We start from the raw sequence: 10,231 nt of genomic DNA, 5'->3' as shown, positions 1-10,231 counted from the left end.
CCAGTCATAACTGCCACCCCACGACATCAACATTTGGCTGTCGGCGCGTATAAACACCGGAGGCCGGGCGAGGGACCTGCCGCCAGCGACGGCGGCCTCGATGTCGTAGCATCGCACCTCGGCCTCGATGTCGTAGCAGGACGTCTTCTTCTGCTCGGGCCCGTCCACGGTGATGGTGTGGTTGATGACGATCGGGTCGGGCGGGTGCAGCAGCGAGTTGAGCCGGTGCGGCACCTCGGCGAACTTCATACGCGAACACTGGAAGATCTGCTCCAGGTAGCGGTCGCAGTTGACGTACTCGCGCTCGCTCTGGTCCTGCGGCGGCGGGAGCGGCGCGTCAGGCCTCACGACACGACCAGGCGACGGGCAGCGGACGGGACCATCGTTCTGCACGACGGCAGGGATGGGGAGAGGCCACCACACACATCCACACATACACCACAACCAAGTAGCTACCAGTCATAACGTCGTCTTATCTGGCCTTCCCCAAACACGCGCCACCTTCCGAAAGCAGACCGGGAGCCACATTTCAACACCCTGCCCAAGATAATGACACCAACCAAAGCACACACAATTCCACTGTACGGATGACACACGAACGCCACGAGCCCGCGGCCTCTCACTGGCGCAGCTGTACTTTCCCCCGTGTCTCTTTCGGCCGAACTGTCGGACGGCGCGTTGGACGCCGACACGCTGCCTCGCTCTCACCTGCAGCTTGTTGTGCTTGACGTACTGCCAGAGCGCCTGCGTGATGACGGGCCGCGACTGCGTGTGCACGCCCAGCAGACGCGCCAGCCGCGAGTCCAGCTTGAACTGCGGCGGCTGGTTGTCCAGTAGCAGCAGGATCGTGCAGCGCACGTTACGGTCCCCTGGTCGCTTCACATTGTCAGGGCAGGGGAGGCGCCGGTCAGCGGTGCACACGGAAGCTCATAGATGGCGCATGGAGCTGACAGGCAGAGGCCAGAGCTCACAAGCAGACAAAGTTTACTGCACAAGCACACAGTAACATTCAACCTCCACTCTGTAGCACTAAGCACCATTACATAGGGTTGCAAGATGACATGAGGAGGTTGTACGTTTTTCGTTTTATCTGTTCATAACAGTTGGAAGCCCGGCCTCCTGCCAGTCACAACGGATGCTTCTCCACAGTACACAAACATCACAGCCACCAGTGAGGACCCAGTTGGACCCACCTGCAGGGGCCAGTCTGCGACCTGACCCTGATAGTTGGCTGTGAGGTCTCACCTGGAAGCCATCTGTCTCCTGAGTGCTAGCTGTTCTGTGCCACTCCACCAGTGATTGTCCGGACCGTACAAGTCCTTGTCCAGTTCGATCACCAATGACTTGAAGAATGAAGAGAACTTGCGCTTGCCCTGCAGAATGAACACAAACCGATCTAGCGCGTTCCGACTGATGTTCAAAACGAACGGTTACGGACAAAACACAGTACACAGTGTTGCATACAGTACATACAACAGGTACCACCAGCATAAAAAATGGGGTTGCAGGCACTTGAATTAAACGATTTTTTTCGATGTCCAAAGCAACATATGGCACAAACACCCACACCACTATCACAAACACCTGGCTGCCCACCACTTCTCACCAACAGCATCCACCACCTGTCATATACCCCCACACCACAGCCCCCCGCGTCTTAACGCACCTTGGCCGACTGGTCAGGCTTGCCGTCGTCCAGCAGCTTGCCCTCGACGCGCAGCTCCCAGCAGGCGGCGCTGCCGTCCGTCTCGCCCTCGGCCGCCGCCTTCGCAGGGAAGTACGTATTGGAGATGAAGACGCGCAGCTTACGCTTCTGCTTCATCGGCCGCTTCAGCGCCTCCTACGCCGGTGGAGCGCGGGCGGTGAGCGAGCCGACAATTCCATAAACAGAGACACATACAAAGACAGAGAGGAAACCACAGACAGGGGCAGACAGAGACAGAAGGAGAAAAAGACAGAGGGAGACAGAGACAGAAGGAGATGGAGGTAGAGGGAGACAGATACATAGGGTGACGGACAGAGGGAGACAGATACAATGAGTGAGTGACTGGGTGAGTGAGTGAGCGAGTGATAGTGAGCGTGAGATACAGAGGGAGAGAGAGATGCAGGAATATGGAGGTGGACGGCGAAAGACGGAGAGCAAAACCGGCAGAGCAGTGACTACCAACCGGGCGAAGGTGTAGAAGTCTAGGATGGATCCACAGCCTTATACCACATTGCTGTGCAAGGTCAGCTCTGCATACAGGAAATATGCACACCTGCAGTGGGTGCCATATCTCAGAAAAACAAATTATGACGAAAACATCGCTGGCTGCGACCACTGCCCTGAGCCTGATTTCACCTGCTCCCTTTGGCGAGAGAATGTGCGCCTCTTCCCATAACAGCTGCACACACTACAAAAACAATCAATCAGCGTATCACAACGATTGATTTCACAAGTGCTCCACCAACCAAAGCAGATGTCTTTGTAACAGAGCGTGGTGCCATACCCAAAGGCGTATATTGACAACCTATACTCAGCAGCAAACTCCACAACAAAGGTGCACAACATGGCATGCGCACCTGGATATCCAGCCGTTTGCGCATGATGGTGGCGTCCAGCTTGCGCTCAAAGGCTAGGAGGTCCATGTAGGCTTGCGACTCGGGTACCAAGTCCCGCACTTTCCACGGCAGGATCTTGTCTGCCATCCGCTTCCGCTTCTTAACGCTGAAATGACCGGGTCTGAGCACGGTTCGAGCCACGTAATGATCGGCAGAAGGCAATGGACTCAGACAAACAACAACACAATCAAATCACAACACTATCCTGCTTATTTTGGAGCTTACAGATAGATAGGGCTGAGTGCATGCCACTCTGTGGCTTCCTTAACATAATACATGTAATGAGGAAATTCAGAGTGAATGTAAAACCTTCCATATCACACATGGATGCAGAAAATTTCAGAACACCGCGAGTTACGACCAAGTTGAGGCATTTCATCAAAAGACCATCACCACCAAACAACACTAGACCGACAGTGCTAAGGGCAACTGTGTGCCTCGTCAGTCGTCGCTAGGCACGGTGGTCATCAGTTCACATTGGCGGCTTACGTTTTACCCTGCTGAGCGAGCGGTCCTCTCTGATCCGACGGACGTTTGATAGGCTGCGGTCCTGGCTGCGGTCGGACCACGGGTACCGGTTTTGCACCATGTTTCCACCTGTCAAGGCACTGTGTTTTGGCAAAGTCCACAGTATACATATAGCACAGCATTTATAGTTATGGAGTGGGAGGGGCAGCGTCACACCTGATTTCTGACTGATCCCAAAGGGAACTAAAGTTAACTAGTTATTCAGCATTATGGGGGGGGGAGGTACTTATGACTTTGTCATCATTGGTGAAAAGGGCAAGTACAATACCTGATCGCTGCATCATATTTTGAGAGCTGCTTGATGGGTAGTGTCCATGCTGCATTCCCTGTAAGAACATAAAAATGTGATAGCATGCAAGCCATGCTTGAAACACAACCCAGATATAATATATAGTGAAACATGTTTGCAAGTAACAAATATCAAACAATTTGGACCACAATCAGTGTTACTATCACTACCATTGACCTGGCTTCAGTTCCATAACTTGCACTTACATTGTATGCAGATCCTCCACTGCCATATGTACGAGCCACAGGGGTCCCTGGAGTTCCAAAACAAGGCTGCTGAGGAGCAATCTGTGGACGTGGTTGCCCATCTTGTGGGGGTAGTTGTGTCGTAGTGCCATAACCACACTGCGAGACTGGTTTTTGGTGTTTTGTGTTCTGGAAGAGTACAGTCTCAATGAAAGCATAATGCGCCTACTTCACAACACACAATGCTCACATGCATCACGAGCCAGCATGGCTACATCGCTTCCGCAAGAATAACACCAAAAGTATATTACCTGACATGACACAGTCTGTAATGACAATGCCATGACATAATGGCTGCAGAAAGAGCAGTAATACAACAAAATTCAAACAATACAAATCAAATGCACTGTATCTTATAAAAGTGGTGCATACTATAAATCTGCATCCCAACTGATTACAGTAAAAGCATATCATCAGTCACCTGAAATGGATGGCACAGGAACTGGGGGGAGGGGCAGGGCTAGAAGGAGAAAGGTTCTTGTCTACCAATCTGCAAAAGATTAGTCCATTGCACAGGATGTCTTCCAAACATAAGTGAGCTGAACCTGATGCACAAGGACCAGTGTTTTGAACTTACAATAGGCCAGGTGAAGAATATTGACCTTTGCATAATCAAGTTAAGGGGGAATTTTGGCCTAACAGAACATGGACAACATCACAATTCCTTCAAATATTGCCTGTCCACGCACTGACATTGGTGATGACCATGAAAAGCACGACTGTCAGTGCTCAAACTTATGGTATGCATGCTCTGAAACTAATGCTGGTAAGTCGCTTCCTGTCAGGATATCACTTGCTATGATGTTACTTGTTATACAGGTGGTCTGTCGCTAAACTGAACATGTTTGAAAAACAATTTTTGCAGGCTACAAGCCCACCCGACTTTCAAGAACAATGGGCAAACTAACTTTAACAACCTGATTGGGCAGCTTGTTTCAACCATCTTCAACCCCATTACTGAGAAAGAATGTTGCAATTTACTCCTGCTGAGATTAAATTTATTCCCATGTTGATCCATTCTTACTCTGTTGACTTCATTTATGCAAAAATCTAACAGTGCTCTGAAGTTGAACCAGGCCAAATAGTGATGAGATTTGTGATACTTTTCCCTAAAATGCTTCAAAAATATTCTTCAGAGCGACCAAATTATTGATGTGATGATTCCCTCAATCCTTCTATATTTCAGCAAATGCTTTCTTAGGTACTTTATTATCTCTGCAGGCTAGACTATAACAATATTTGAGGCATCACATCATTAGAGGCAGGTCAGGACAGGTGAGGCAACAGACACAGGTCTTCTTAACAAAATGAAATCTGATTGCTCCTTTGAGCACACAATGATGAGCAGACTTTAAAGTGTCAACACTGTCCATACCTAATTAGAGAATACAATTAACCGCGTCAAAAATTATTTCGACATCAGCATGAGTACTCTGAATACAATGCATCAATAAAAGAAAAACAAAAATAGCACGATACAAAAAAATACAATCCACGGATGCCTTCATACCGCAACAAAGAACAAAGTTTCAGGGCAGGACCAAGCCGTTGGACTATACGCCGATGTGCAGCCCACGGCTAACGACGTGCCGGCGTCCCATGACTTGTCCGCCAATTTTGCCGCAAGATGAGAGTTCAAAGGCGGCCAGATAATCTGACCTTGAAAATTGTAGCTACCAGCTTTGAAAATCTCTTCAACAGTACTTCACCTACGTAAGCTACAATACATCAGGAAAATAAAAGCAAAAAGTAACACCATACAAAGACTGTTTTCAGTGTTTTGTGTTCTGAAAGAGCTCAGTCTTAATGAATACACAATACAACTACTTAAGAACACAAGCACTTACATAAAATATGAGACAGCATGGCTTCATCATTTCTCCTCAGAATTACACAAAAAGTAATCACCTAACCTGGCAAAGGCTGCAATGGCGATGCCATAATGACTAGGATAGCGAGTAGGGTCATCGGCAGGTAATTTTGAATTCACATCTGCTATTGTTTCGATGAACGCATGTTGCCGAAATATCAACCCAACTATATCTCCTTCTGGTTTTCCTTCGAGGAATAATACCATTCCTACTGTCTTATCTGAGTCCTTCACCTACAGAAATTCGGGCATATGGGGATGCAGGGCCCCGTTCGATCCGTCGCTAGCACTGTTATCAGCTGGAACGCGTGACGTCATGCGTGCTGATGGTGCGTTTGATGTGTGGGCTGACGGGAAAGTTTTTTAGCTTAATTTTCCCTTCTACCAGACCACAGACGATCTGGTGTCAGCACTTGGCACTTTTTCAAGCACAACCTTGATTCCTAGCCTATTTACAGCCAGCTGGTTGGTCGACGTGATCTATTGATGGCTGACGCCTCATGTAAACTTCCTTGTCAGCATGGATGATTTAGGAAGATTAACATCAGCATAGACCTGAAAAACTTGCACATGCAACTGACCTATGACGCCATAATTACGCAATAAACTTGCCCCCGAAACATGTTCATAGCAAACAGCGCGATTGCCTCTTCCTCTTTCCCGCTTCCGGCATAGCAGGTTATTCCAACCATAAAAAAATGTTGCAATGGCAGCTCACTGCACTGGCTTTCCGACCAAATTTATTGCAGCACTCCTCACTCCCTAAATCCGAGGGTGTGTGTCGTTCAGAAATTTCATTGCGAAATGCGTGTTTTGGGTCATTTTCCCATGGTTTCTCTTCCCATGGTTACACTATGTTAATTGAGCATAACATGCCAAAAACGCAACACCCTTACAGCCCTAACTGACGAGCTAGTGGTGCAAAACAAAGATGGGTGTGTTGTTTGTCATGATAGGGTGTCAGCAGTATACGACTTTAAATTTGTGAAGTATATATAAGGACTAACAATTCGCCATAATGCCATGAATACAGGGGCAGATCTCGGATTTCGTCAAGGGGGGAGGGGAGGGTACGCATCGTTGCAAGGCTCCCTAAATGTTAGGGTGCCTCCAAAAGGTCCTTGCATTCCGGCCATCAAATTTCAAGTTTCTTAGTATGCTATCTTGTATGCGGGACCTATCTTACTGTGCAGAGCCCTAGAAAGTTACATGTACTACGTATGCGCATATACGCAGCTTTCATTTTCTCCGGACTACATTCTGTTATTCTGATGCCAAGCTGGGTACTCTCGTTTGCTCAGGGGCCCTTTACATGGGTCTCGGTTAACCTACTGACACACTCGCGGCATGTTCAGGGGCCCTCTTCATTGGTCTAGGCGCTTCCAATCCTCTGTCAAATGTTCAAATGTTTAGAGCCCTACGCTCTTGTCAGGGGCCCATCTGATAGCCTGCTTGGGCACACTCACTGGGGGACCTACGCGATTGTGGGAGGCGGGGGGGGGGGGGGGCTATCTGATAACCTGCTCGGACACATTCGATCGTTCGAGGCCAACTTCATTGGGTCTTGGGCACGTCCAAATTGAATGGGGCCCACGCTCTTGTCGGGGGTTCCCCTCTGTTCGCTTCATCGGTTACACTTGATTGTTCGGGGGCCCTGCACATTGAGTCTTGGTGTTTGAATTTACGGCCCTGCGCTCCTATCGGAGTCATCTGATAATCTGTTCGGGTACTGTCCATCTTTGGGGGCTCTCCGCACTGGGTTTTGGGTATTTCTTGTTTGAATGGAGGGCCTTACGCTTTCGTCGGGGCTCTATCTGTTAACCTGCTCTGGTGCACCCCATTATTCGGGGCCTCCCACATCATGTCGTGTGTATTTAGTATTTAAATGGAGGGTCCTACGCTCCCGTCGGGAACCCCATCTGTTAACTTACTTGAGCACACTCGTTATGCGGGGGCCCTCCACATTGTGTCTTGGGCACTTCCTATCTGAACGGAGGGTGCTGCGCGCTTGTTGGGAACCCACCTGGTCGCCTCCTCGGCCACTCTGGAGTGTTAGAGGGCCCTGTATATTGGGCCTTGGTGTTTGAATTTAGGCCCCTGCACTCCTGTCGAGGCTATCTGATACTGTTCTCGGGCACACTCGATCATTCGAGGGCCCTCTACATGGGATCTTGGGTGCTCCCTATTTAAAGGGAGGGTCCTACGCTCTTGACGGAGACCGTTTATGTTAACCTGCTCCGACACATTCTATCACTCGGGGGCCCTCTACTTTGGGTCTTGGTGCTTCCTATTTGAATGGACGTCCCCACGTTATTGTTGGAAGCTTATCTGTTGATCTGCTCTGGCACATTCTATCACTCGGGGGCCCTCCATATTGGGTCTTGGGTGCTTCCTATTTAAATGGATGTCCCTACCTTCTTGTTGGGAGACTTATCTGTTAACCTGCTTTGGCACACTCGATCATTCGGGGCCCTCTACACTGGGTCTTGGGTACTTCCCATTTGAATGGACAGCCCTACACTCTTAGCGGGGGCTCTATATGCCAGCCTGCTCCGACACACTTAATCGTTCGGAGCCCTACACATTGTGTCGTTAGTATTTCTTAGTTGAATGTGTGGTTGTGTTCCTGGCAGGCCCCATCTATTAAGCTGCTCGGGCCGGCGGCGGATGCAGAGGGCGGCTGAACGCAAGAGACCATGCCCCATTGGACCATGCCGAGAGGACCTGAAGGCACCTGTAGACGACCAAAAACAATTGCTAATAAAAGTAAAGAGTTCATAAGCAGACGAAGTTAACACGCACTCGAGTGGAGGGTCAAATTGACCCCCCCCCGAAGGTTTTTCCAGAACGGCTTCCGAACGACGCGGCGCAGCTGCGCCAAATTCTAGATTGCTGCAGACAATTGAATAACGAATCGTTTGGCATGAACAATGGAGATGTATTCTGTAAGTTCACTGACCTATGGCGGGTCAAAGTCAGGCTATGGTTTCAGCGAAGTCAATTTCTAGGGAATCGTTCAATCTGATGCAACGACGGAGTGTTAGACGAAGCCATACATCTCTGAGATGCTTTCTTAGGCAACACAAACATTGAGTGAGCAAATTAAGTTGACCTAAGTTCAGGTATAAAGGTCAGACCAAAGTCAAAACCAGCCTGCTTTATTACTCTAGGGCTTGCTGTATGGGATAGTTTCTAGTGCTTATTTCAAATTTATTGATAGCACGAACCGCATTATACATCTGCAATGAACTTCTCAGAGGTCAGAACAGGTCACTGACGTCAAATAACCCAGGCCAGCATTTTGTTAAAGGGATATACTGTCTGGCGCAATCTTTGTCGCTTATTCAAATGCAAAACCCAACGCAGTCTTGTATGATTTTGGTCACCATAACCTTCAAAAGGTCAGACAAGGTCGCTGATCTCAGATGAGCATGTGACCTTTTTCTTAGAAAACGTTATCTAGGTTCTGAGGGCACTTTGGAGACCAGCCTGGAATTTGACCTTATTTGACCTTATTTGGCCCGAAGGTCATAAACTAGGAACCTCAGTCTTTAACCTAAGTGAGTTTGCGTATACGTCAACACGCCCTGTAAATTTGGTGTATTTAGCTCTCTTAGTTCCCGAGATCTCAGGGGGGTCAAATTGACCCCCACCCGAGCGAAGGGTAACTAGCCGGCCACCCGGGTGCGTGTCAATGCTTTGCTGGTTGAGAACGTGTTGCTTGCGGGAAATTTTGGGGCTCATTACGCTGTCTACAGGCATTATGCTGTTGATTACTCTGACCCAATGTGCCCATTGCCCGGATTAATCTGATCGCTAGGGAGCTTTCCACGTTTCCCTTGACCTCTTTGCATTTTCTCGTGGGGCCTAACGCTGTCGTTGTGACGCTATCTGCTTCCACACCTGGACACTCTTGGTCGGTGCAGGTTTTCCTCCACGGACTCTTCACATTTGCCCGAAAGGCTCTATACGCTTTTTCAGGGGCCCCATATACCAGGGTACATTCAGTTGCTCAGGGACCCTCCACGTTAGTCCCGGGTTATTTTCACTTGCTCGGAGGGTCTTGTGCTGTTGCTGAGGCGCTTAATAAGGTAAGACACCGAGACACTCGATGCGTGGGGCCCTCTACGTTGATCGATGACTCCTTCCCTTTGATCTCATTCGCTCCTATCGAGGATTTTTCTGTTAGCCTTCTCGTGCATTCTTGATCGCACAATGGTATTAACTCATGGCCCTGGACAATTCCCTTTGCTCAGATGGTCTTTAATGTGCTGTGTCGGAGCCTTATATGTCAGCCTGGCGGGCCACTACCGATCGTTTGGGGGTCCCCACGTGGGTCTTGGTTTCTTTTTGCTTGCTCTGAGGGCCCTATACTTGCTGACGAGAGTCACTTTGTTGGCATCTTGCGGTACCCATGGTCGCTCAGTTTCCGTCCTCTTTGGTCTTTGTGCCTTCGCCTTAGAACAGCAGTCGGATATACGCAGGTGAATTTTTACGCGCAATCGTTGAACGTAGGTTTACGTGCTGCCGACATCGTATGCGCCATTTCCATTGGCTATTGAGTGCGTGACACTTATTATTAGACTAGTGCATCACGTTTTTAACGCCTTTTGAATGCTAGGATATTTTGTACCACTTTATAACAAAGGAAAAATTCTGCACGGGCCATCAGCCATCAGCTGATTACATCGCCCAGCT

At 49.0% G+C, this 10,231-nt stretch overlaps 1 protein-coding gene and 1 long non-coding RNA gene across 2 annotated transcripts; both read right to left on the bottom strand.

Moving 5' to 3' along the window:
• Positions 1–117: 117 nt before the first annotated feature.
• On the bottom strand, positions 118–3,143 carry LOC119106912 (brahma-associated protein of 60 kDa-like; the record flags this gene model as incomplete). Its single annotated transcript, XM_037230261.1, is given in 7 exon segments — positions 118–315; positions 709–882; positions 1,246–1,295; positions 1,298–1,373; positions 1,667–1,840; positions 2,563–2,707; positions 3,091–3,143. Coding segments are annotated over 7 exon segments (870 nt in total), but the record flags the coding sequence as incomplete, so codon positions are not given.
• Positions 3,144–3,171: 28 nt separating this feature from the next.
• LOC119106913 (uncharacterized) lies at positions 3,172–3,730 on the bottom strand. The gene is made up of 3 exons (XR_005095172.1): positions 3,625–3,730; positions 3,398–3,455; positions 3,172–3,198 (listed from the first exon to the last, which is right to left on the bottom strand). It is a non-coding gene; the product is annotated as an uncharacterized LOC119106913 (long non-coding RNA).
• Between the last annotated feature and the right edge of the window lie 6,501 nt (positions 3,731–10,231).

Source organism: Pollicipes pollicipes, unplaced genomic scaffold (genome assembly GCF_011947565.3).
Source record: "Pollicipes pollicipes isolate AB1234 unplaced genomic scaffold, Ppol_2.1 Scaffold_6459;HRSCAF=7659_pilon_pilon_pilon, whole genome shotgun sequence".
NCBI lineage: Eukaryota > Metazoa > Arthropoda > Thecostraca > Pollicipedomorpha > Pollicipedidae > Pollicipes > Pollicipes pollicipes.
The sequence above is the reverse complement of the archived record's forward strand: the minus strand, read 5'-3'. Positions and strand labels throughout refer to the sequence as shown.